Source organism: Pelophylax lessonae, assembly GCF_965119305.1.
Source record: "Pelophylax lessonae genome assembly, chromosome: 9".
NCBI lineage: Eukaryota > Metazoa > Chordata > Amphibia > Anura > Ranidae > Pelophylax > Pelophylax lessonae.
Window position 1 is genome coordinate 15,607,794 of NC_138776.1, and position 26,352 is coordinate 15,634,145.

The 26,352-nt window shown below is 44.8% G+C and overlaps 1 protein-coding gene across 1 annotated transcript in view; it reads left to right on the forward strand.

The window, feature by feature from the left end:
- The window catches only part of ANKRD2 (ankyrin repeat domain 2), a 79,313-nt gene extending 53,419 nt beyond the window's left edge, over positions 1-25,894 (forward strand). The window contains exons 5-9 of the mRNA XM_082269269.1: positions 4,467-4,565; positions 7,127-7,225; positions 10,717-10,815; positions 20,455-20,553; positions 25,593-25,894. Of these exons, the coding sequence (XP_082125395.1) occupies positions 4,467-4,565; positions 7,127-7,225; positions 10,717-10,815; positions 20,455-20,553; positions 25,593-25,691 (495 nt within the window). The 3' untranslated portion in view covers positions 25,692-25,894. The remainder of the gene's footprint in view (positions 1-4,466; positions 4,566-7,126; positions 7,226-10,716; positions 10,816-20,454; positions 20,554-25,592) is intronic.
- Positions 25,895-26,352: the final 458 nt, after the last annotated feature.

Below are 26,352 nucleotides of genomic sequence, written 5' to 3' on the forward strand. Positions count from 1 at the left end.
GCGCTACATACCTAGCACCTTATGATTGGAGGAGAAGGAGAGGAATCATAGCTTTATACATCTTGTGTCTGGGAGCACTATATGCCTACTTGATTCATATTGCTGGTCAGGTCCTGGAAAAGGGTTGGGCAGGAGGGGAGTCTGCCCTGGGCACTGTGGTATCATGTGAGGTTTGGGGGCATCCAGGGCCGGGACAAGGGGTGGGCAGGAGGGACAGCTGCCCTGGGCACTGTGATATCATGTGAGGTTTGGGGGCATCCAGGTCCGGGACAAGGGGTGGGCAGGAGGGGAGGCTGCCCTGGGCACTGTGATATCATGTGAGGTTTGGGGGCATCCAGGTCCGGGACAAGGGGTGGGCAAGAGGGGAGGCTGCCCTGGGCACGGTGGTATCATGTGAGGTTTGGGGCATCCAGAGCCAGGACAAGGGGTGGGCAGGACGGGCAGCTGCTCTGGGTACTGTGGTATAATGTGAGGTTTGGGGGCATCCAGGGCCAGGACAAGGGGTGGGCAGGAGGGAAAGTTGCCCTGGGCACTGTGATATCATGTGAGGTTTGGGGGCATCCAGGGCCGGGACAAGAGGTGGGCAGGAGGGGCGGCTGCCCTGGGTACTGTGGTATCATGTGAGGTTCGGGTAAATCCAGGTCCGGGACAAGTGGTGGGCAGGAGGAGGGGCTGCCCTGGGCACTGTGGTATCATGTGAGGTTTGGGGGCATCCAGGTCCGGGACAAGCGGTGGGCAGGAGGGGCGGCTGCCCTGGGTACTATGGTATCATGTGAGGTTTGGGGGCATCCAGGGCTGGAACAAGGGGTGGGTAGCAGGGACAGCTGCCCTGGGCGCAATAGTTTATTGCAGGGATGGGGGCACCCTGAACCTAACCCTAAGGGAAGGGGGGGGCGCAGATTGGCATCTTTGCCCTGGGAGCTGGATGGCCTTGTCCCGGCATTGTTGCTGGTGAGTGGGGATTGCAGGAGGGGAGCACGGAGTGGCACTCTGAGAGCACCAGGAAAATTCAGCAAGCAAAGACACTTTATTATGCACTTATGGGCTTTATATATATTTTGCACTTTTATGTAACACTGTTTATAATATTGATTTTTATACTGTGATTTTAGAAGCAGCGCTTAATTGTTTACTGTATTGGTTTAATATGTTTGGTATCTATTTACTCGTCATAACTTCATCTTTTATCTATTACAAAAAAAAATAATTGGGTTATGTATTGATTTAATTCAAAAAATGGTATTGTTTCCCAAAAAAAAACTGAATTTGAAAAACCGCTGAGCAAACCGTGTGACATAAAAAAATTTCAAAATCCACCAATTTATTCTCTGGGCCCTCTACCTATAAAAAAAAAAGATATCTAATGTTTAAGGGTTCTAATTACTTTTTAACCAAAAAAATACTGATTACATATGACCAAACACTGTTACATGTGACCAGAAAAGGTAGTTGAACCTGATTTCCAGGAATTCAGCAACTTTGCACAAAGTGCAGGCACACTATGAGTGACGTCCAATTAGGTGCCTGTCACCTTGGGGACTTATCTCTATGACTTATAGGTGACAGTTTATTGCACTGCCCTGGGGACATACTCAAGCTGTGAGTATAAAGAAGCACACACAGAAGCTACGCCCGCCCCTGCCCTCTACTGCCCATTCAGAGAAGCCTTTGTATTTTGTGAATGAGTTCACATAATACCAAGGCTTCTGTGAATGGGCAGAAGGAGGGGAGGGGCCGGGCATAGCAGTTTCAGCGACTATGGTTTTGAAGGAACTGAGACCCGCAGTGAGCAGCTTTGGAGCTCCGGAACTTATCGTCCTGGAGCAATAAACTTAAGATGTAAATAACAGGGATAAGTCTAGGAGGTGACAGGCACCTCGGTACGCTCAGCTCATAGCATGCCTGTAGTTATTACAAAGTAACTGAATTCCTGGAAATCGGCTTTAACTGCTTCCCACCTGCCGTATAGTGAAATGACGGATGGGTGGGAGCACTCTCCTTCTGGGAGGAGGTCATATGATTCATGCATGCCCACGTGGAGATTGGTGGTGTGCCGTGTCCCCTATGACATAGGCTCTTTACCATGTGATCAGCTGTGTCCAATCACGGCTGATCACAGTGTATTGAGGAAATGCTGGTTAGTGGCTTTCCTCTCCTAATGCTGACAAGGCGTGAGGAGAGGAGAGCCGGTAAGCAGCATTCCTCAGTAGGGACATGTGCACTGACAATCAGGGCACTGATTATCAGTGTCCTGATTATCAGTGCAGCCCCAACAGTGCCCACCAGTGCTGCCAATCAGTACCCACCAGTGCTGCCCATCATTACCCACTAGTGCTGCCTGTCAGTGTCCATCAGTGATGCCTTTCAGTGCCCATCAGTGCCATATATTAATGCTTATCAGTGCCGCCTATCTATGCCACCTATCAGTGTCTATAAGTGCTTCTTATTGGTGCCCATGAGTGCCGCATATTACTGCACATCAGTGCAGCATATCAGTGCCCATCTGTGCTGCATATCAGTGCCCATCAGTGCTGCATATCAGTGACCATCTGTGCTGCAAAATAGTGCTTCTTCATCAGTGCTGCCTCATCAGTGCTGCTTCATCAGTGCCAATCAGTGCCCATCAGTGCTGCCTCATCAGTGCCCATCAGTGCTGCATATCAGTGCTGCTTATCAGTGCCCATCAGTGCTGCATATTAGTGTCTCCTCATGAGTGCCCATCAGTGCCGCCTCATCAGTGCCCATCAGTGCAGCCCCATTAGTGCCAATCAGTGACCATCATTGCTGCCCATCAGTGCTGCCCATCAGTGCTGCCTATCAGTGCTGCATATTAGTGCCTCCTCAACAGTGCCCATCAGCGCTGCATATCAGTGTTGCCGATCAGTGCCCATTAGTGCCTCCTCATCAGTGCCCATCAGTGCTGCATATTAGTGCTGTCTATTAGTGCCCATCAGTGCTGCACATCAGTGCCTCCTCATCAGTGCCCATCAGTGCTGCATATCAGTGCCTCCTCATCAGTGCCGCCTCATCAGTGCCCATCAACCTTGGATCACTGGGACTGTTGTGGATTTTACATGTTTCAATATTCTTTCTTTCCTATCACATAAATAAATTTTTTACCCTTTTTTTATAAGTAATCACATTCCCTTTGTTCTCAGCTGCAAAAGAGCTGAATGAGAGGGGGAGTAGAAACAGCAGCACACTAAGCTTCCCAGTGAATGGCTGTGCAGTGGGGGGGGGGTGGTGTCAGGACGGAGGAGAGCAGGCTGAGTTACCAGCACAGCTGGAGAACTGACCATGCTGTCCTCTCCTGCTTAGTGTGGTCAGTTTTTAATAGAAAAGCTGGCAGGAACACCCAGGGATTTCACACAAAGGAAGCGATACAAAGAGAACAGGAGACTTTCTCATACAAGTAGATGGTACAGCCACCACATATCAGGAATATGAAGTGTTGGGGTAACAAATGCTGTAATCTTTCTAGGAAGTAATTCTTGTAGTGTTGCTATGATTCTCTATGACTCTCTATGACTCTATATGGCTCTCTATGACTCTCTATGACTCTCTATGACTCTCTGACTCTCTATGACTCTCTATGGCTCTATATGGCTCTCTATGACTCTCTATGACTCTCTATGACTCTCTATGGCTCTCTATGACTCTCTATGACTCTCTGTGACTCTCTATGACTCTCTGTGACTCTCTATGACTCTCTATGATTCTATATGAATCTCTATGATTCTATATGACTCTATATGACTCTCTATGTTTCTATATGACTCCATGACTCTCTATGACTCTTTATGACTCTCTATAGCTCTATATGACTCTCCATGACTCTCTATGACTCTCGATGACTCTATATGACTCACTATGACTCTATATTACTCTATATAACTCTATATGACTCTCTATGACTCTATATGACTCTCTAAGATTCTCTATGACACTATATGACTCATTATGACTCTATATGACTATATATTACTCTCTATGACTCTATATGACTCTCTATGACTCTATATGACTCTCTATGGCTCTCTATGACTCTCTATGACTCTCTATAGCTCTCTATGGCTCTCTATGACTCCCTGACTCTCTATGACTCTATATGACTCTCTATGATTCTATATGACTCTCGGACTCTCTATGACTCTCTATGACTCCTTATGACTCTTTATGACTCTCTATGAATCTCTATGACTCTCTATGACTCAATATGACTCCATGACTCTCTATAGCTCTATATGACACGATATGACTCTCCATGACTCTATATAACTTTTTATGACTCTCGATGACTCTTTATGACTCACTATGACTCTATATTACTCTATATAACTCTATATGACTCTCTATGACTCTATATGACTCTCTAAGATTCTCTATGACACTATATGACTCACTATGACTCTATATGACTCTCTATGACTCTCTATCAGCTCACCTTGGCGTGTTTTTTGTTGCAGTTCCGGCGGACCGGCCTTCACAGAGCGTCACTGGAGGGTCACATAGAGATCATCAAGAAACTCCTCGACGGTGGAGCGTCCGTCAACTTGAGAGACCGGGTATGACAGCGAGACGGGCCGGACTCCTCCATCCATTCACATGACAGCGGTGACCGGCCCGCCGTATTCTCAGAAAAACATGGAAGTTCGGGTTCTCCCAACAATTCAACTCCAATATTTGTTTGGTAATTTATCCGCTTGCCGACCATATAAAAGAGTCGAACGGCGGCAAGGCGGCTCTGCTGCACCAGATCGTGTACCTAGTACGTGAGCTGGCATTTTACGGGTAGGCGGAGGGCACCCGTTGTCTCTGTTATATGGTCGGTAAGCTGATAAATTGGAACACACAGGACCCCACATGTTTTGGAACTTAATTTCCCATGATGCTCATGTACTCTGCAGAGTAGTTGAGCATCATGGGAAATGTAGTTCCAAAACCTCTGGGGTGCCAATGTTCTCCATCACTGGCCTAGGGGGTGTTTTCTAACTGTGAGGGGGATGGGCTTGTGAAATCAACACAGAGACCTGTGTTCCTAAATAGGAGGAGCTCTGTGTTGATAGCAGAGAGAACAACGGTCTGCTGTATTTACAACAGCAGACCGCCATCCTCTCTTCACGGGGAGCAATCGCGGGTGCCCGGCGGCCCCGTGGATCGGCTTCACAGCTGGCAAGTGGGCATGCGCGCCCCCAGGGTCACTTCTGCAGACCACTGTACAGGCACGGCGATTCGTGGGAACCTGCTGCTGTATATCTGTGGTGGCTGGTCGGCAAGTGGTTAAAGTGACGCAGTGCCGTATCGCAAAAAAAAGGCCTGGTCATTAAGGGGGGGTTAAACTTCCTGGGTCTGAAGTGGTTAAAGGCAACAGATTAAAAAAAAATTTTTTTTTGCTTTAAAAAAAAAACAAAATTAATAAAATTTACTGCCAGCCTGGACAAGAAGTGATGTCATGGCGTCACTCGGGTCCTCAAAGGCCGTCCCCAGGATTGCTCTTGCAAACCGCTGTACAGGTACGGCGATTTTGCGGGAATCTGCGGCTGGTCGGCAAGTGGTTAAAGGGACGCAGTGCCGTATCGCAGGGGAAAAAAATGGCCTGGTCGTTAAGGGGGGGTCAAACTTCGGGGGGCTAAAGTGGTTAAAGGCAAAATATTAAAAGAAAAATTTTTGTTTTTATTTTTTGCTTTTAAAAAAAAAAAATGACTGCCAGCCTGGACAAGAAGTGATGTCATGGCGTCACTCCGGTCCTCAAAGGCGGCCCCCAGGATCGCTCTTGCAAACCGCTGTACAGGTGCGGCGATTCGCGGGAACCTGACGGCGGCGGCTGGTCGGCAAGTGGTTAAAGTGACACAGTGCTGTATCGCTCCTGCGCGAACCGACGTATGTATAGGTCGCGCCCGCCCCCACTCGGCAGAGGGGACTCTGATGCATGGGGCAGGCGGCTCCGATTGCCGCCTGACACCCGCGATCGCTCCCCGCTGAGAGAGAAGAACGGTCAGCTGTTGTAAACACAGCCGACCGTTCTTCTCTTTGGAATGATCACAGAGCTCCTGTGATCCTTCTATATAGGAACACATGTCTCTATGATCATTTCACAAGCCCCGCCCCCCCACAGTTAGAATCACTCCCCTAGGCTTACATTTAACCTCTTGATCACCCACAGTGTTAATCCCTTCCCTGCCAATGTCATTACAGTACCAGTGCATATTTTTAGCACTGATTACTGTAGTAATGTCACTGGTCCCCCCAAAAGTGTCAAAAATGTCAGTTAGGGGTCCGATCTGTCCACCGCAATGTCGCAGTCCTGCTAAAAATCGCAGATCACCACCATTACTAGAAAAAAAGAAAAAACAATAAAAATGACATAAATCTTTCCCGTAGTTAGTAGACGCGATAACTTTCGCGCAAACCAATCAAAATACACTTATTGTGATTTTTTTTTTAACCAAAAATATGTAGCAGAAAACAAATTGGCCTAAAATGTAAAAAAATTTCGATTTTTAAATTTTTTTTTGGGAATGTTATATAGCAGAATGTGAAAAATATTGTTTTTTTTTTCAGAACTGTCGCCCTTTTTTTTGTTTATAGCGCAAAAAAAAGTTGCAGAGGTGATCAAATACCACCAAAAGAAAGCTCTATTTGAGGGGAAAAAAGGACATCAATTTTATTTGGGTACAGCGTTGCACGACCGCGCAATTGTCCATTAAAATAATGCAGTGCCAAATCGCAAAAAATGGCCTGGTCATTAAGGAGGAAAATCTTCCAGTCAAGAAGTGGTTAAAAAAAATTTTTTTTGAACTTTTGCTTTAAGAAAAATGAAAAAAAAAATTACTGCCAGCCTGGACCAGAAGTGATGTCATGGCGTCACTCCGGTCCCCAAAGGCCATAGAGGTGATCAGAGAGGATCTACTCTTTGATCGCATATGGGAGGAGCAGGAAACAGTAAGCCCATCAAACACCAGTGAGCGGCAGAAGAGGGAAAGGGGGCAGGGGGGGTCCAGCGGCTCATGGGAAAGCCGGCCGCTCGCTGCAAAAAAACGATGCCACTTGCAATCCCCAACGTATATATACGTATTGCGGCCGGAAAATGGTTCAATGAAAATTCTACCTGTTCTTTGCCTTGTAGTTGGATAGCACGGCCATTCACTGGGCCTGCCGTGGCGGGAAGTTGGATGTTGTGAATCTTCTTCAGCAGCACGGAGCTGAAATCAATGTAAAAGACAAGGTATGAGTTTTATTCACATTCCTGTTCCTTGTTTAAAAAAATAAAAAAATTCTTGTATAATAATAATAATAAAAAGGAAGAATAAAGAAAAAGAAGACAAATAATTGGAGAAGTCAATGTTGGATGTCAACTTTTATTAAATTTAAACAGCCTCTAAAGTTAAACATATATGGTATGTGCTACAGAAAGTATTAAGTAATTACCTTGGTACCTTCGTCCTAAAATTGAACACAATAAACTAGCAAACTCCTGAAGAAGCAGTATATCCGTGAAACATGTAGGGGGGGGGGGGGGGAATCCCAGACAAGATCCAATCATACTCTACATGTTTCATGGATATACCGCCTTTTCAGGAGCTTGACTGGAGAAAAAATAATTATTGTATAAAATTACATCACAAATATCCAGAAAGGGTCCTCTGTGAGGTGGATCCAAGACTGGGAAATTACAATATGCGAACCCTCCTCTAATAGATTGGGTTGTCGGGTGTCGGCTGTGGTGTCTCCCCTGAAAGGGGGGGGATCCCAGACAAGATCCAATCATACTCTACATGTTTCATGGATATAGCCCCTTTTTCAGGAGTTTGACTCGAGAGGGACCCGGGAGGCTTTCTCTGGCCCTGTTCTCCATTCCATCTGGGTGATCACTGGTGAGTCCGCCACGTTGTTCCTTTGGGGATTTGAGGTACGATATAGTTGATTAAGATCTGGGTTTATTTTGTTTGGGATTATTGATTGAATTTTTTGAAATGGTACATTCACTGTTATTTATTTTTTTCAATTAACACTGAAATTTTGATATTATTTATGGATTTATATTTAGTTAGATTATATAACCCTCTCCAGTCAAACTCCCGAAGAAGTGGTATATCCGTGAAACATGTAGGGGGGGGGGTAATCCCAGACAAGATCCAATCATACTCTACATGTTTCATGGATATACTGCCTTTTCAGGAGCTTGACTGGAGAGGGTTGTATAATCTGTAACGAAATATAAATCCATAAATAATATCGAAATATCGGTGTCAACTGAAAAAATATAGAACAGTGAATGTACCATTTAAAAAATTTTCATCAATAATCCCAAACAAAATAAACCCAGATCTTAATCAACTATATCATACCCCCAAATTCCCATAGGAACAACGTGCCGGACTCACCAGTGATCACCCAGATGGAATGGAGGACAGGGCCAGAGAAAGCCTACCGGGTCCCTCTCGAGTCAAACTCCTGAAAAGGTGCTATATCCGTGAAACAGGTAGAGTATGATTGGATCTTGTCTGGGATTACCCCCTCCTTACATGTTTCACGGATATACCGCTTCTTCAGGAGTTTGACTCAAGAGAGTTGAACAAACAATGAGAAGATATTATAAAAATACAAAAGTTTATTATGTATACATAGATAACAGACATCCCCTAAAGGGGCAACACAAAAAAAAATGATTGTATAAAATTACATCACAAATATCCAGAAAAGGTCCACTGTGAGGTGGATCCAAGACTGGGAAAATACAATATGCGAACCCTCCTCTTATAGATTGGGTGTCGGCTGTGGTGTCTCCCCTGAAAGGGGGGGGGGGATCCCAGACAAGATCCAATCATACTATACATGTTTCACGGATATAGCACCTTTTCAGGAGTTTGACTCGAGAGGGACCCGGGAGGCTTTCTCTGGCCCTGTCCTCCATTCCATCTGGGTTATCACTGGTGAGTCCGGCACGTTGTTCCTTTGGGGATTTGGGGGTATGATATAGTTGATTAAGATCTGGGTTTATTTTGTTTGGGATTATTGATCGAAATTTTTGAAATGGTACATTCACTGTTATAGATTTTTTTCAATTAACACTGACATTTTGATATTATTTATGGATTTATATTTTGTTACGGATTATACAACCCTCTTGAGTCAAACTCCTGAAAAGGCAGTATATCCGTGAAACATGTAGAGTATGATTGGATCTTGTCTGGGAATCCCCCCCCCCCCCCTTTCAGGGGAGACACCACAGCTGACACCCAATCTATAAGAGGAGGGTTTGCATATTGTAATTTCCCAGTCTTGCATCGACTTCACAGTGGACCCTTTCCTGACCTGGCGGGGGGGGGGGGGATGTACTGGTGGACAGACTGACCAAGCAGGGATTGTACTGGAGGACAGACTGACATGGGGGGGGGGGGTGTACTGACCAAGGAGGGATTATACTGGGGTACAGAATGACCTTGGGGGATGTACTGGGGTAATCCAAAACAATATCTCTCCTGCGCTCAAGTAGTATGTGGGAAGGTGAGTGGTCTTGTGTGGTCTTTGTTATCACCACCTAGGGTATTGTTGCCCTCTCAGGACCAAGGGTATCCAAATATACTGAAATACCATAGCAAGAGAAGGGCGCACCAACCTCATACATTACCACTTAAAAAATGTATTAAAATCCAAAAAAGCATACATTGTACTCACAAACGCATGATAATAGCACACATGTGAGAAAAATGGAACCAATCGCCTCCAGGACTGCCAGAATACTTCCTTGATGCTGCTGGATGACGTGATGGCATCCGTATATGTCTGGCTGACACGTTTCGAGAGAGAACCCTCTTCTTCAGAGCCAAAAGTACTACTTAAAGCGGAGTTCCACCCTAAATTTATACTTACCTCCATCTTCTCGCTCCGGGTCACCTGAAAAACAAATGGATAATCGCAATTTTTTTTTTACTTACCTTGTAGAGAAAATATACTTACCTTACTTCCTTCTTCCTCCCCTCGGCGGCCACGGCGATTCGTCACTTCCTGGCTTTTGCAATGATTCCTGGGAGCTGAACGTCATCGCTCCCAGGAATCATTGCGCCTGCACCGGCCCCGACGTCAGTTCCGGGGCGCGCGTGTCATTCCCTTCTAAACAGCTTCTGGGCATGCCCAGAAGCTGTGGAGGGATGACGCACACGCACCGGAAGTGACGTCGGGGCCGGTGCAGTGCATCGTGGGACTGAGGAAGAAGGAAGAGAACGCGGAAGAGGATCGCGCTTGCTTCAAGCTACCCACACCTGAGATGGCAGCGCTGGACAAGTATTTCTCCCAAAAGGTAAGTGCAACCCGGGACAGATCAGAGGCTAGCCATTGTGGAATGTGCTAGCCCTGACTGTCCCGGGGGTATTTTTATTAAAACATGTATAACCAGGGTAGAACTCTGCTTTAAGTACTCGAGTTATCTCTGCACTACTTTGGTCCGACTTTGATGTGACTTTTGGTCCATGGACCTCAAGACTACACAGGCATTGCTTCAAGTTGCGTCTAAGTCGCATGACTTTTAGGTTGCACAAGTGTGAAAGGGGCCTTAAGACAACTGTGCAAACAACTGATGGGTTGAGAAATATTAAAAAGTCTATGGTTCTTGTTGGAATTATATTTTACTAGAATTTCTGTTTTTTAGCTGTGAAATCATCCAGTAACTGCAGAGAATTCTGATGTCTGTTTTTCATTTTTCATGCCATGTTTCAGGCTTTGAGCAGTCCTCTGCACGTTGCCACTCGTACCGGTCACGCAGACATCGTGGAACATCTTATTGCCACTGGGGTGGATATCAACTCCAAGGACAGAGTGAGTCTTTGCTTTTTTTAAATTTTTGTACATAGAAATAGGGACGTTCTGTAGCTGTTCCTGAACTTCTAATTTCAGCACTTTACTGGAAGGCACCAACCCTACTAACCAGACCCCAACGCCAACATCCATACAATCGTACTACCAAATGGCAAGCTGACTTCATTCTCCTTAGACCAGCCTTTCTCAACCTTTTCAACACAGAGGAACACTTGAAATAAATTTCTGGTCTCGGGGAACCCCTGCTAAAAATTAAAAATCTACAACTCATGACACATTAGTGTGACAGTCAGTGGGAAGAATGCTCCTTGTCATCATTGGGAAGGATTACCCCCTTACAAATAGCTAAAAAGAATAATGGTGTCATTAGGAATTTATCCGAGAGCCTATTTCTTAAGGAACCCCTAGCAACCACAGGAGGAACCCTAAGCAGGGGAGGACTGGGCCAGGGGGGCAATTGCCCCCTGGGCTGCTCTGATGTCCTGTAGAAAGGCTGCACCGCTTCTGCCACAGACATGCCTAAAGGATTTCTGGTGAAGAGAAGAAAAAAGTCCCCACCACTGACCTACTGATTGTGGGTTGAAGGCAAGGACAGAGTGCAGGCCTCCTTCCCCAGCATGGATGGTGTAAACTGTCTGAGCCGAGGCCGGTTCCATGCCCCACTGGAGACTCTCCTCCCCTGGCCAGCCCCAACCAAGCTGTCCTAGCTCCCCCCAACCGCCCCCTGCTGGCCAGGTTGGGAACCCGGATTCAGACAGTGAGTAGAGAGTACCTGGAGCAGGGCTTCAGCCTGGAGTGGGGGTCAGGAGGAGGATGGGAAGAGGGAGAGTGGGAGGGGGGCCAAGTCGTTGCCCCTTGGGCCTCTGGTTTGTACTTGCCCCCTGGGCTGAAAGTTGCCAGTCTGCCCCTGACCTTAGGGTTCCACTGAACCCTGGTTGAGAAACTTGAGAAACCCTGCCTTAGACTATTGTACCTTGTTTTCAGTTTGGTAGCCAATCACTGGAACTGCTTCTGGCATTTTTTGTTTACAACTAAAAATCTGTATATTTTCTTTTTTTTTTTTTATAGAAAATTACTTAGAACCCCCCAAACATTTTATACAGGTGCAAGTAATAAAATTAGAATATCATCAAAAAAGTTTATTTATTTCAGTAATTTAATTCAAAAAGTGAAGCTCATATATTTTATATAGATGCATTACACACAGAGTGATATATTTCAACCATTTTTTTCTTTTCATTTTGATAATTATGGCTTACAGCTAGTGACACCCCAAAATTCAGTATCTCAGAAAATTGCATAAGACCATTAAAAAATAAAGGATTATTAATACAGAAATGCTGGCCTTGTGAAAAGTCTGTCCATGTACAGTGTAGGATGCACTCAATACTTGGTCGGGGCTCCATTTGCATGAATTACTGCATCAATTCGGCGTGGCATGGAGGTGATCAGCCTGTGGCACTGCTGAGGTGTTATGGAAGCCCAGGTTGCTTTGATAGTGGTCTTCAGCTTGTCTACATTGTTGGGTCTGGTGTCTCTCATCTTAGTCTTGACAGTACCCCACAGATTCTCTATGGAGTTTAGGTCAAGCCAATTTTCTGGCCAATCAAGCACAGCGATACCATGATCATGTGACCAGGTATTGATAGTTTTGGAAGTGTGGGCGGTGCCAAGTCCTGCTGGAAAAATTAAATCAGCATCTCCATAAAGCTGGTCAGCAGAGGGAAGCATGAAGTGCTCTAGAATTTCCTGCTAGAGGGCTGCGCTGACTTTGGACTTGATAAAACAGAGTGGACCAACACCAGCTGATGACATGGCTCCCCAAATCATCACTGACTGTGGAAAAGTTTGCATTTCATTTGGAAATCAAGGTCCTAGAGTCTAGAGGAGGAGTGGAGAGGCACAGAATCCAAGTTGCATGAGGTCCAGTGCGAAGTTTCCACAGTTAGTGGTGATTTGGGGACTGGATCGCTTCTAAAAGTGCACTTAGAGTGTGCCCCACCCTGACCCCTGGGAGCACAAGGCACACTCAGGTCCACCTAGCCAAAAGGTCTGGCAGACATCTCTTCTCATGATCAGCCAAAAGCCAACTACTGAGTTCTAGTTGAGGAGCTCTCCCGAAGAGAGACTTCCCTGACCCCTGGGGGCACAAGGCTCCTGACGAGGGTAAGGCACACTCAGGTCCACCTACCCAAAAGGCCTGGCAGACCTCTCTCCTCCTGATCAGCCAAAAGCCAACTACTGGGTTCTAGGTGAGGAGCTCTCCCGAAGGGAGACTTCCCTGACCCCTGGGGGCACAAGGCTTCTGACGAGGGTAAGGCACACTCAGGTCCACCTACCCAAAAGGCCTGGCAGACCTCTCTCCTCCTGATCAGCCAAAAGCCAACTACTCAGTTCTAGGTGAGGAGCTCCCCCGAAGAGAGACTTCCCACAAGGCTCCTAATGAGGGTAAGGCACACTCAGGTCCATCTAGCCAAAAGGCCTAGTAGACCTCTGAGTTCTAGGTGGGGAGCTCCTTGGAAGACAGACTTTCCAAGGCAGGGGAGGGTGGAACCTAATGGCCATACCTCCCCCCCCCCTCATAGACTTCATAGTAGGCACAAGGATCGACATCCTTAGTAAAAAAGTTAACGCAAACATAAGTAGAGTGTAACACACATGGAGAGCAAATAAATATGCAAAAAAAATGTGCCAGAGTAGGTGCATTGGCTAGGCCTTGTGGCTTGGTAACAAAAATTGCCCAAGTCTTAACAAAAAGGCCTAGCCCATCAGGCATAGTGCAGAAAAAAAGCAAGCGTGTCATAGCCTACCAGTAATGGCGAACCTTGGCACCCCAGATATTTTGGAACTACATTTCCCATAATGCTCAACTACACTGCAGAGTGCATGAGCATCATGGGAAATGTAGTTCTAAAACATCTGTGCCAAGGTTCACCATCACTGGCCTAGACCTAGTGCTCCTTCTCACAGTGGAGTCCCAAACCCATAGAGAAACTAAGAGCACCCCCATACATTGAACGTGGCCATTAGTATTGGAGAGGTTAGCTTCCCAAGACATTTAAACAACTGGTTGGAAAGGAAGGCCTGAGAAAGTAGGACTGAGGACCTAATGGTAGGGATTGCTTAGTTAGTCGTTCAAGTCATTTGTGGACTGTCTTCCAATAGGATTGTAGTTTCTGACATGTCCAATGCATAAGCCAGTAGCATCGCCAACAATTGCGTAAAACTGCAGGATTTATAAATGGTAAAAAAATTAGTGGTCTGATACCAGCTGTACATTATTTTATATTGATTAATTACTATTAACCTTCTACGATGAAGTGAGCTGCCATCTAGATAAAGGTAAGCCTGTGGATGTGGTGTATCTGGACTTTGCAATGGCCTTTGACACCGTTCCCCACAAACGCTTACTGTACAAACTAAGGAAGGTAGGTATGGACCATAGGGTGAGTACCTGGATAGAGAACTGGCTCCAGGGGAGAGTCCAGAGGGTGGTGATAAATGGGGAGTACTTGTATTGGGCGGGTGTGGAAAGTGGGGTCCCCCAAGGATCTGTCCTGGGACCCCTCTCATTTAATTCATTTATAAATGATCTAGAGCACAGGTGTCAAACACAAGGCCCACGGGCCGAATCTGGCCCACCAGGCCATTTTCTGTGGCCCCTGCACCCAGGACTTTTTTTCAGCTGGAAGGTGGTGAAACTCCGTTCCGCCACCTCTGGCTCTTGCAGATCCCTCCCTACTCTGCCTGCACTGCACAGCAGTACCGACCAATAATCTCCCTTCAAGTGGGAGAGAGATGCAGAGCCACCTACACTGCCGGGAGGTACTACAGCCAGGCAGATGAGATGTAAGGAAGCTTTTTGGGGGGTGGGGGCACTCTGCACTCCTGAACTCTGCACACCCTGCACTCTGTATGTCAAACGCTCCTCAACCCTGCAGTCTGTACATAACGCACTCCTGAACTCTGCACACCACGTAGTTCATAAACCCTGCACTCTGTATGTCAAACACTCCTCAACCCTGCAGTCTGTACATAACGCACTCCTGAACTCTTCAATCTGTATGTAGTACAATTGTGAACTCTACACTGTGTACACTGTATACTTCTAAGTATCTAAGTAGATGCATAGTCTTACAGACATAGTCTTACAGATACAACCAGCCCTTTGAGGACAACCCTAATACTGATGCGGCCCACAATGAAATTGAGTTTGACACCCCTGATCTACAGGATGGGATATCCAGCACAATCTCGAGATTCTCGGTATTTGCGGATGATACTAAACTAAGCATGCCAATATTCTTCTATGCAGGATGTGGAAACCTTACAAGCGGACCTGAACAAAATAATGGGCTGGGCAACTACATGGCAGATGAGGTTTAATGTTGAAAAATGTAAAGTAATGCACTTGGGCGTCCGAACCACGAAAGCAAGTTACTCACTAGGGGGGGAACCTCTGGGTGAGTCTAGGATGGAAAAGGACCTGGGGGTACTGGTAGACAACAGGCTTGGCAGTGGCATGCAATGCCAAGCTGCTGCAAGCAAAGCCAACAGAATACTGGCATGTATAAAAAAGGGGATTCACTCCAGAAATAAAGAGATTATTCTCCCTCTCTACAAGACTCTGGTCCAGCCACATCTGGAGTATTCTGTCCAGTTCTGGGCACTGGTCCTCAGGAAGGATGTGCTGGAACTGGAGAGAGTCCAGAGAAGGGCAACAAAAATAATTAGGGCAATGGAGGACATCGGCTATGAGGAAAGACTACAAGCACTGAACTTTTGACGATTGAGGGGGGATATGATATCAATGTACAAATACTGTACTGGTGACCCGAGCATAAGGAACAAACTATTTAGAGAAAGGGAATACAATAAGACAAGTGGCCACTCACTAAAACTAGAGGAAAGGCGGTTTAACCTTAAAATACGTAAGGGGTTCTTTACTGTGAGAGCAGTAAGGATGTGGAATTCTCTTCCACAAGCAGTGGTATCAGCAGGGAGCATTGATACTTTCAAAAAACTATTAGATGGGCACCTTAAAGACCACAACATACAGGGGTATACAATGTACAACATAGAGGGGTATACAATGTACAACATAGAGGGGTATACAATGTACAACATAGAGGGGTATACAATGTACAACATACAGGGGTATACAATGTACAACATAGAGGGGTATACAATGTACAACATATAGGGGTATACAATGTACAACATAGAGGGGTATACAATGTACAACATACAGGGGTATACAATGTACAACATAGAGGGGTATACAATGTACAACATATAGGGGTATACAATGTACAACATAGAGGGGTATACAATGTACAACATACAGGGGTATACAATGTACAACATACAGGGGTATACAATGTACAACATACAGGGGTATACAATGTACAACATACAGGGGTATACAATGTACGGTTAACAGCAAACACACACACATCGTAGGTTGAACTGGATGGACTGATGTCTTTTTTCGACCTCACTAACTATGTAAAGATTGATTTATCGATTTTTGAATATACAAATAGGAGGATTTGCTTGCACTAAGCCAGATCCCTTCCCTGTCCTCGGGATCCCTTCCAAGGATTTGCTCCCCTTTGATCACATAGGAATGTGTTTGGAATGAGTCAGTCTGGAGAATGTTCGAAATTCTAGAAATAGCTGAAACGCGTCCAACCTGCTCGTGTCGCATTACAACATCAGCCCAGGGGCGCATGAAAATGTGCAAACATATGCAAGTTTGGAAGTGTAAAAAAAAATTAATTGTTAAAGCGGAGTTCCGGGCAGAGAAACGTTTTTTTTTTTAACATACCCCCGGGACAGTCAGGGCTAGCACATTCCACAATGGCTAGCCTCTGATCTGTCCCGGTTCGCACTTACCTTTTAGAAGAAATACTTACTTAGAAGTTTTCTTCCACAGCGTTTCCATCTTGGTTGTGGGCAGCTGAAGCCGGCGCGGTCCTCTTCTCTGTCTTCTTCCGCGTCTTCGTGTCCCAGAATGCGCCGCACCGGCCCCTCTCGTCACTTCCGGTGCGGCGCCGCATTCCTAAACAGCTTCTGGGCATGCCCAGAAGCTGTTTAGCAGGGGAATGCGGCGTCGCCCGGAAATGACGAGCGGGGCCGGTGCGGCGCATTGATTCCTGGGAGCTATGACGTTTAGCTCCCAGGAATCATTGCGAGGCAGGAAGTGACGGGGAGAGCCTCGGCGCTGGAGGAGGAAGCTGTCATAGGTGAGTATTTACGATCGTCCATTACAAGGTGAGTTTTAAAAAAAAAAAAATCTAACTATCCAATTCCTTTTCAGGTTAGGCTGAAATAGCGGACGGGCACAAAAAAAAAAATATCGTTTTTGTGCCCGGAACTCCGCTTTAAAAGGGGGAAATAAAACTCCATACACTTGCGCCATTTGCTACAACAGATTTATCGAAATTTGTTTTTAATCATATTATTGGATGATTAGGAATTACAACGGGTATAAAAAAAGAATCACCCCTGCCCCCCCACCCCTCTAAAATAATCACATTTTGCTGCTTTGCAGCCTGAAACGAAGACAGACACAGGTTTTGTTTTATCCAGCTGTATTTCCTCAGTGCAACTTATAACATCCTAGTGAAAGATATAACACAAACATGTCAGAAAAAAAAAAAATGAAAAAACAGAATCACTGAGTTGGAAAAAGGATCCCCCTCCCCCTTGTGTCAGTATTTTGTTGAACCGCCTTTTGCTTTAACCACTGAAGGTTTTGCCCCCTTAATGACCAGGCCCTATTCTGCGTTACTTTAATGGACAATTGCGCGGTCGTGTGCTGCTGTACCCAAACAAAATTTACGTCCTTTTTTTCCCACAAACAGAGCTTTCTTTTGGTGGTATTTGATCACCTGTGCAATTTTTATTTTTTGCGCTATAAACAAAAAAAGAGCAAAAATTCTGAAAAAAACAACATTTTTCACATTCTGCTATAATAACATTCTCAAAAAAAATTTAAAAATCTAAATTTTTTTTAACATTTTAGGCCAATTTGTTTTCTGCTGCATATTTTTGGTAAAAAAACAAATCGCAATAAGCGTATTTTGATTGGTTTGCGCAAAAAATATTGCGTTTACTAACTACGGGAAATATTTATGTCATTTTTATTGTTTTTTTTTAAACTAGTATTGGCGGCGTTCTGCGATTTTTAGCAGGACTGCGACATTGCGGCGGACAGATCGGACACCTAACTGACATTTTTGACACTTTTGGGGGGACCAGTGACATTACTACAGTAATCAGTGCTAAAAATATGCACTGTTATTGTAATAATGACACTGGCAGGGAAGGGGTTAACCCTATGGGTGATCAATGGGTTAAATGTGAGACTAGGGGAGTGATTCTAACTGTGGGGGGCATGGCTTGTGAAATGACCATAGAGACCTGTGATCCTATATAGAAGGATCACATTAACTCTGTGGTCATTTCAGGGAGAAGAACGGTCAGATGTGTTTACAACAGCTGACCGTTCTTCTCTCTCAGCGGGGAGTGATCACGGGTGTCAGGCGGCAATCAGAGCCACCTGCCCCATGCATCGGCTTCCCCGCTGCCGAGTGAGGGCGGGAGCGCGCTGCCAGGGGCACGCGCCCCCTAGCTGCAGGGACACGACCAACATATACCTACGACGGTTCGCGGAGGAGGGGCTGCCTGCCGCAGTATAACTGCGGTGGGCGGTCCTTAAGTGGTTAAAGGGGGAAATAAAACTCCATACACTTGCGCCATTTGCTACAACAGTTTTATCAAATTTTTTTTTAATCATATCATTTTGGATGATTAAGAATTACAATGGGTAAAGAAAAGAATCACCCCCCCCCCTCTAAAATAATCAAACTTTGTCTGAAATGAAGACAGACACAAGTTTTGTTTTATCCAGCTGTATTTACTCTTATAACATCCAAGTGAAAGATATAACACCAACATATCAGAAAAAAAAAAAAAAAAAAACAGAATTACTGAGTTGGAGAAAGGATCACCCCCCCCCCCTCCTGCAATGAAGAGCGGGCAAAAATTGCAAATTCTAGATGTGCAAAGTTAGTAGAGACAAATCCCAACAGACTGAAGGCTGAAATTAAAAGGTGTTTCAACAAAATACTGACACAAGGGGAGGGGGGGTCCTTTTTCCAACTCAGTCATTGTTTTAATTTTATTTTTTCTAACGTGTTGGTTTTTTATAGTAAATACAGGTGGATAAAACAAAAACTGTGTCTGTCTTCATTTCAGGCTGCAAAACAACAAAATGTGATTATTTTAAAGGGGGTGATTCTTTTCTATACCCACTATAGTATTAACCGCTTGCCGACCGCCGCACGACTATTTACGGCGGCAGTCAGCCCCCTACAGGCAAAACGACGTAGGGCTACGTCGCTCGCCCTCGAGCCTCTAGGGCAAGGATCTTCAAAATATGGCCCTCCAGTTGTTCAGGAACTACAATTCCCATCATGCTTAGTCATGTCTGTGAATGTCAGAGTTTTATAATGCCTCATGGGATGTGTAGTTCTGCAACAGCTGGAGGGCCGTAGTTTGAGGATCCCTGCTCTAGGGGGTGAGCTCCCGCCCCCACTCGTTCCCTGCCTTCCCCGCGCGAGTGACCGGCGGCTACGGTGTCCGCCGGTCACTCGCGATCTCCCGCTGGAGAGGGAGAAAGGCAGGCGGCTGATGTAAACAAAGCCGTCCGTCATTATCCCTGGTGTAACTGCAGTCATTCTCCCTGGTGTAACTGCAGAGATCATACGATCCTGCTATGTAGGATCGTATGTCTCTGTGGTTACATCACAAGCCACGCCCCCCCCACAGTTAGAATCACGCCCCTAGGGATACATTTAACCCACTGATCACCAATAAAGTTAACCCCTTCCCTGCCAGTGTCATTTTTACAGTAACAGTGCATATTTATAGCACTGATTACTGTAGAAATGTCACTGGTACCCCCAAAAGTGTCAAAAATGTCAGTCAGGGGTCCGATCTGTCCGCTGCAATGTCGCAGTCCCGCAAAAAAAAAAAAATCGCAGATCGCCGCCATTACTATTAAAAAAAAAACAATAAAAATGACATAAATCTTTCCCGTAGTTAGTAGACGCAATAACTTTTGCGCAAACCAATCAAAATACGCTTATTGCAATTTTTTTTATACCAAAAATATGTAGCAGAAAACAAATTGGCCTAAAATGTTAAAAAATTTTGATTTTTACATTTTTTTTGGGGAATTTCATATAAAAAAATGTGAAAAATATTGTTATTTTTTCAGAATTGTCGCTATTTTTTTTGTTTATAGCGCAAAAAGTAAAAATCGCACAGGTGATCAAATACCACCAAAAGAAAGCTCTGTTTGTGGGAAAAAAAAGGACGTCAAATTCGTTTGGGTACAGTGTCGCACGACCGCGCAATTGTCCGTTAAAGTTACGCAGTGCCGAATCGCAAAATAGGGCCTGGTCTTTGAGCAGCCAAATCCTCCGGGGCTTAAGTGGTTAATAACTCAGTATTCAGATCCCGAACATATACAAATCTTGCTATCTGGCTAGCTGGGGGTTGGTCATTATTTCTGATGCCGAGTTTCTATGACACATACACTAAGGTCTTCTTCTTTGCTGTTTACAGGAAGGTGACACCGCACTGCATGATGCGGTCAGACTCAACCGCTACAAAATTATAAAAATGCTGATAATCTACGGAGCCAACATGATGACAAAGAACGGAGTAAGTACTTTAATGACCACCATGTACAGAGCCTTGAGAAAAAGTATTCACACCCCTTGATTTTTTTCCAAACTTTGTCATGTTACAACCAAAAAATGTAAATGTTTTTATTATTGGGATTTTGAACCAGGGATATGCAATCTGTGGCCCTCCAGATGTTGCAGAACTACAAGTCCCATAAGGAATAGCAAGACTCTGATAGCCGCAAGCATGACACCCAGAAGCATGATGGGACTTGTAGTTTTGCAACAGATGGAGGGCCACAGTTTGCATATCCCTGTGATAGACCAACACAAAGTGGCACATAATTGTGAAGTGGAAGGAAAATGATAAATGGTTTTCAAAGTGTTTTACAAATAAATCGGTGAAAAGTGTGGCTGCATTTGTTTTCACCCCCCTGAGTCAATACTTTGTAGAACCACCTTTCCCTGCAATTACAGCTGCAAGTCTTTTTGGGGATGTCTCTACCAGCTTTGCAGGGGGACATTTTTGCCCATTCTTCTTTGCAGAATATCTCAAGCTCTGTCAGATTGGATGGGGAGCGTCTGTGAACAGCAATTTTCAAGTCTTGCCACAGATTCTCAATGGGATTTAGGTCTGGACTGTGACTGGGCCATTCTAACACATGAATATGCTTTGATATAAATAAATGAAAAAGAGGGATAGTGGCGCTGACTAAAATGTGCAAAATATATCATATGTATAATGTAACGAAAATCTAGATAATAAAGTGACTGGTGCATATAATAGTATAATGCAGTGATATCAAATACTATATATCAATCCAAAATGCAATCAACTTTAAAAACTTGCTAACAGTGCATAATAAATCACAAAGTGCAATATTAAAGGTGCTGACTGTACAGGTTATAAAGTGACTGGTGCTTGCAAAAAAATATATCATGCGATGAATAAATTAGAAATGACAATAACCAGCAAATATATTGATGTGCAATAAAGTGCTTAACAAAGGAGTGCTTCAGTGAATAAAAAGCCCCTCCCTACCATATGCTATGGTATGAGGGTAATATATAAAGTGCCAATAGTGAATGGCAATCAATATGCACACAAAGGACAGTCCAGTGAAAAGTATACAGTCTTTATATCACGTGCAATAACCAAAAGCAGGTGTAGAGAGTTCAAGATCCATTGACCCCGTGGGTGACCCTTCTGGTAAAAGGCTTGGACCGCATCGCGCTCCTTCCTGCTACATACTTGTTTGATTCTACCGATTTGTGAGTACCTCTCTTTATTGCATTTAATAAAATTCTATACGGAATTACGCTATGTCCCTTGTTTATCATTACTCCCTGGTATACACTCCGGAGTGACACCGGTGAACACCTTGGACCCATCCAACACTAAGAGCCTGTTAGGACCCAAGTACACCATAGGGGGATACCTCACATTAGGACCAGCTAGGCTTCCGATAGGACGTCCCTGCTCAGGACCAATCGGATTCGAGGGATCGCTGGATATATTCCTACACCCGCTCTATACCCCTGTGTGGGGTGGGGGTTTATGGTAAGTGTGTCCTCTTACCAGAAGGGTCACCCATTACCTCACTGTCCACCACGGGGTCACTCCTCATATAGCACTACCAGATTGTGGTCACCTATATGGATCTTGAACTCTCTACACCTTCTTTTGGTTATTGCACGTGATATAAAGACTGTATATTTTTCACTGGACTGTCCTTTGTGTGCATATTGATTGCCATTCACTATTGGCACTTTATATATTACCCTCATACCATAGCATATGGTAGGGAGGGGCTTTTTATTCACTGAAGCACTCCTTTGTTAAGCACTTTATTGCACATCAATATATTTGCTGGTTATTATCATTTCTAATTTATTCATCGCATGATATATTTTTTTGCAAGCACCAGTCACTTTATAACCTGTACAGTCAGCACCTTTAATATTGCACTTTGTGATTTATTATGCACTGTTAGCAAGTTTTTAAAGTTGATTGCATTTTGGATTGATATATAGTATTTGATATCACTGCATTATACTATTATATGCACCAGTCACTTTATTATCTAGATTTTCGTTACATTATACATATTATATATTTTGCACATTTTAGGCAGCGCCACTATCCCTCTTTTTCATTTATTTATGGTGATAGTCCTCGGACTATTATTTAGGGAGGCTGCAGCCTAATCTTACATCACCTTTACATTTAGTTGTACATATATCCCTTTTCCGAGTAGACCACTAGCGCGGAAGTTTTATATCTTTATGCTTTGATATAAACCAAGGGGTCTCAAACTGGCAGCCCTCCAGCTGTTGCAAGACTACAATTCCCATGAGGCATTGCAAGGCTGACAAGCATGACTCCCATAGGCAGAGGTCTGATGGGACTTGTAGTTCTGCAACAGCTGGAAAGCCGCCAGTTTGAGAACCCTGATCTATACCATTCCATTGTAGCTCTGGCTGGATGTTTCGGGTCGTTGTCCTGCTGGAAGGTGAGCCTCCCCCCAAGTCTCAAGTCTTTTGCAGACTCTAACAGGTTTTCTTCTAAGATTGCCCTGTATTTGTCTCCATCCATCTTCCCATCAACTCTGACCAGCTTCCCTGTCCCTGCTGAAGAAAAGCATCCCCACACCATGATGCTGCCACCACCATGTTTCACAGTGGGGATGGTGTGTTCAGGGTGATGTGCAGTGTTAGTTTTCCGCCCCACACATAGCGTTTTGCTTTTAGGCCAAAAAATTAAATTTTGGTCTCATCTGAGCAGAGCCCCTTCTTCCACATGTTTGCTGTGTCCCCCACATGGTTTCTTCTAAACTGCGAGCGGACTTCTTATAGATTTCTTCCACCAATGGCTTTCTTCTTCTCACTCTTCCATAAAGGGCAGATTTGTGGAGCGCAGACTAATAGTTGTCCTGTGGACAGATTCTCCCACCTGAGCTGTGGATCTCTGCAGCTCCTCCAGAGTTCCCATGAGCCTCTTGGCTGCTTCTCTGATTAATGCTCTCCTTGCCCGGCCGGTCGGTTTAGGTGGATGGCCATGTCTTGGTAGGGGCCCGGACGGTCAGTTTAGGTGGATGGCCATGTCTTGGTAGGGGCCCGGCCGGTCAGTTTAGGTGGACGGCCATGTCTTGGTAGGGGCCCGGCCGGTTGGTTTAGGTGGACGGCCATGTCTTGGTAGGGGCCCGGCCGGTCAGTTTACGTGGACGGCCATGTCTTGGTAGGGGCCCGGACGGTCAGTTTAGGTGGACGGCCATGTCTTGGTAGGGTTGTAGTTGTCCTATACTCTTTCCATTTCCCGATGATGGATTGAACAGCGCTCCGTGAGATGTTCAAAGCTTGGGATATTTTTTTATAACCTAACCCTGCTTTACACTTCTCCACAACTTTATCCCTGACCTGTCTGGTGTGTTCCTTGGCCTTCATGATGTTGTTTGTTCACTAACGTCCTCTAACAAACCTCTGAGGGCTTCACAGAACAGTTGTATTTATACTGAGAATAAAAATTACACACCGGTGGACTCCATTTACTAGTTAGGTGACTTCTGAAGGCAATTGGTTCCACTAGATCTTAGTTAGGGATATCAGAGTAAAGGATGGGGGGGGGGGTGAATACAAATGCACGCCACACATATTTGTTTGCGGATTTCCCATCTTCAGTGTTCTGGCTGAAGGAAAGAAGGTTCTCATCCAAGATTTTACAATACATGGCCCACATCCATTGGCCCCTCAATTTGGCAAAGTCGGTCTGTACCTTTAGCAGAGAAACAGCCCCAAAGCATCATGTTTCCACCTCCGTGCTTGACTGTAGGGATGGTGTTCTTAGGGTCATAGTCAGCATTTTTCTTCCTCCAAATACAGGGAGTCGTGTTAATACCAAAGAGCTCAGTTTTGGTCTCATCTGACCACAGCACTTTCTCCCAATCCTTCTCTGAAACATTTAGATGTAAACGATTATATATATATTTTATTATAATCGTATATATATATATATATTATATATACGATTATATATATATATGTATACTGCGGCAGGGCGGCCCTCCTGCGGGAAATCACAAACCTGTACGTGATTTAGTGCAATGGGACTGGGGCACGCGTGCGCGCTTCCGGCGACCCACTCCTGCTGTGATTGGACGAAGTGGGAGCCAATCAGCAGGTCTGGTAAACCCAATGTTCGCCGGCACCTCGCGATCGTTCGGGAGAGAGGCAGAATGGCGGTCTGTGAGAGGGGAAGATGGAGATCTTGTGTCTCTGCTAAGCAGGAACACGGATCTCAGTCTTCTCCCAGTCAAAGCACCTCCTCCACACAGTTAGCAAGCACTGCCAGCGAACACATTTCACCCTTTAATCGCCCCAATGTTAACCCCTTCCCTGCCAGTGTCATTAGTATAGTGACAGTGCATATTTTTAGCAATGATCACTGTATTGGTGTCACTAGTCCCCAAAAAAGTGTCAAAAGTTAAGTGTCGGGATTTGTCCACCGCAATGTTGCAGTCCCACTAAAATCCGCTGATCGCCGCCATTACTAGTAAGAAAAAGAAATAAATAAAAATTCCATAAAAATATCCTATAGTTTTTGGACGGGATAACGTTTGCGAAAAAAACAATCAATATATACGCTTATTGGGATTTTTTTAAACCGAAAATATGTAGCAGAATACACATTGGCCTAAAATGATGAATACATTTAATTTCCTACATTTTTTTTATTGGATGTGTATAGCAGAAAGTAAAAAATATTATTATTATTTTTTTTTTTTTCAAAACTGTTGCCCTTTTTTTGTTTATAGCACAAAAAATAAAAAAAAAAATTAAAAAAAAAACGCAGAGTTGATCAAATACCACCAAGAGAAAGTTCTATTTGTGTGGAAAAAATAGGACATCAATGTTATTTGGGTACAGCGTCGCACGACCGCGCAATTATCAGTTAAAATAACGCAGTGCCGTATCGCAAAAAAAGGCCTGGACAAGAAGGGGGGTAAAATCTTCTGCAGGCGAATTGGTTAAGGGAAAACTTCTCCAATAACTTAATTTTCCCTTTTGTATGCAACGCAGGATGGGAAAACCCCGACAGATCTGGTGCAGCAGTGGCAGTCAGATACCCGGGAAGCGTTGGTGAAGCGGACAAACCACGGCTTGGAGAAGCAAGTGTAACGAAGAAATCAGCTTAGCTTACTGCTGAAATGCACAGAAACAGCAGATAGATGCAATAAATGTGACTAGGAAATGCTTCCGAAAATATTTTTTTATTGCACATTGTATGATATAGTATATAACTGTACAGCTAATTCTCTTGAAGTATAAATTATTGTACAAAATTTGCTTCTTATTAAAATAAAGTTGAGTTGTATAGCTTGTATGTGTCAGTTTGGTGTGGGTCCATTCTTGGAAGAAGCTTTAATATGGATCAACAGAAGTAGGAATACGTAATTTGGTGAACGTCCAAGCAGCTGATTTCCTCCTCTCTAACAGATTGCAGTGGTAAAAAAAGCCTTTGGCCTAAGCACATCTCAACAATTGTAATCCCTTTGGCCAGACGAGTTCCCTAAGCACAATTCAACGATGCTGCCCACCTTGGCCCCTCTATTGCTCTAAGCAAAGCCCAACAACAGTTCCTCTCCTGGCCCTTCTATTGCCCTAAGCACAGCCCAACAATGGTTCCCCCCTTGGCTCCTCCATTGCCCTAAGCATAGACCAACAATGATCCCCCCCCCCGTCCCAGGCCCCTTGATTTTCCTAAGAACAGCACAATAATGCTTCTCCCTTGGCCCTTCCATTTCCCTACGCACAATCCGAGCAATTGCGATCCCATTGG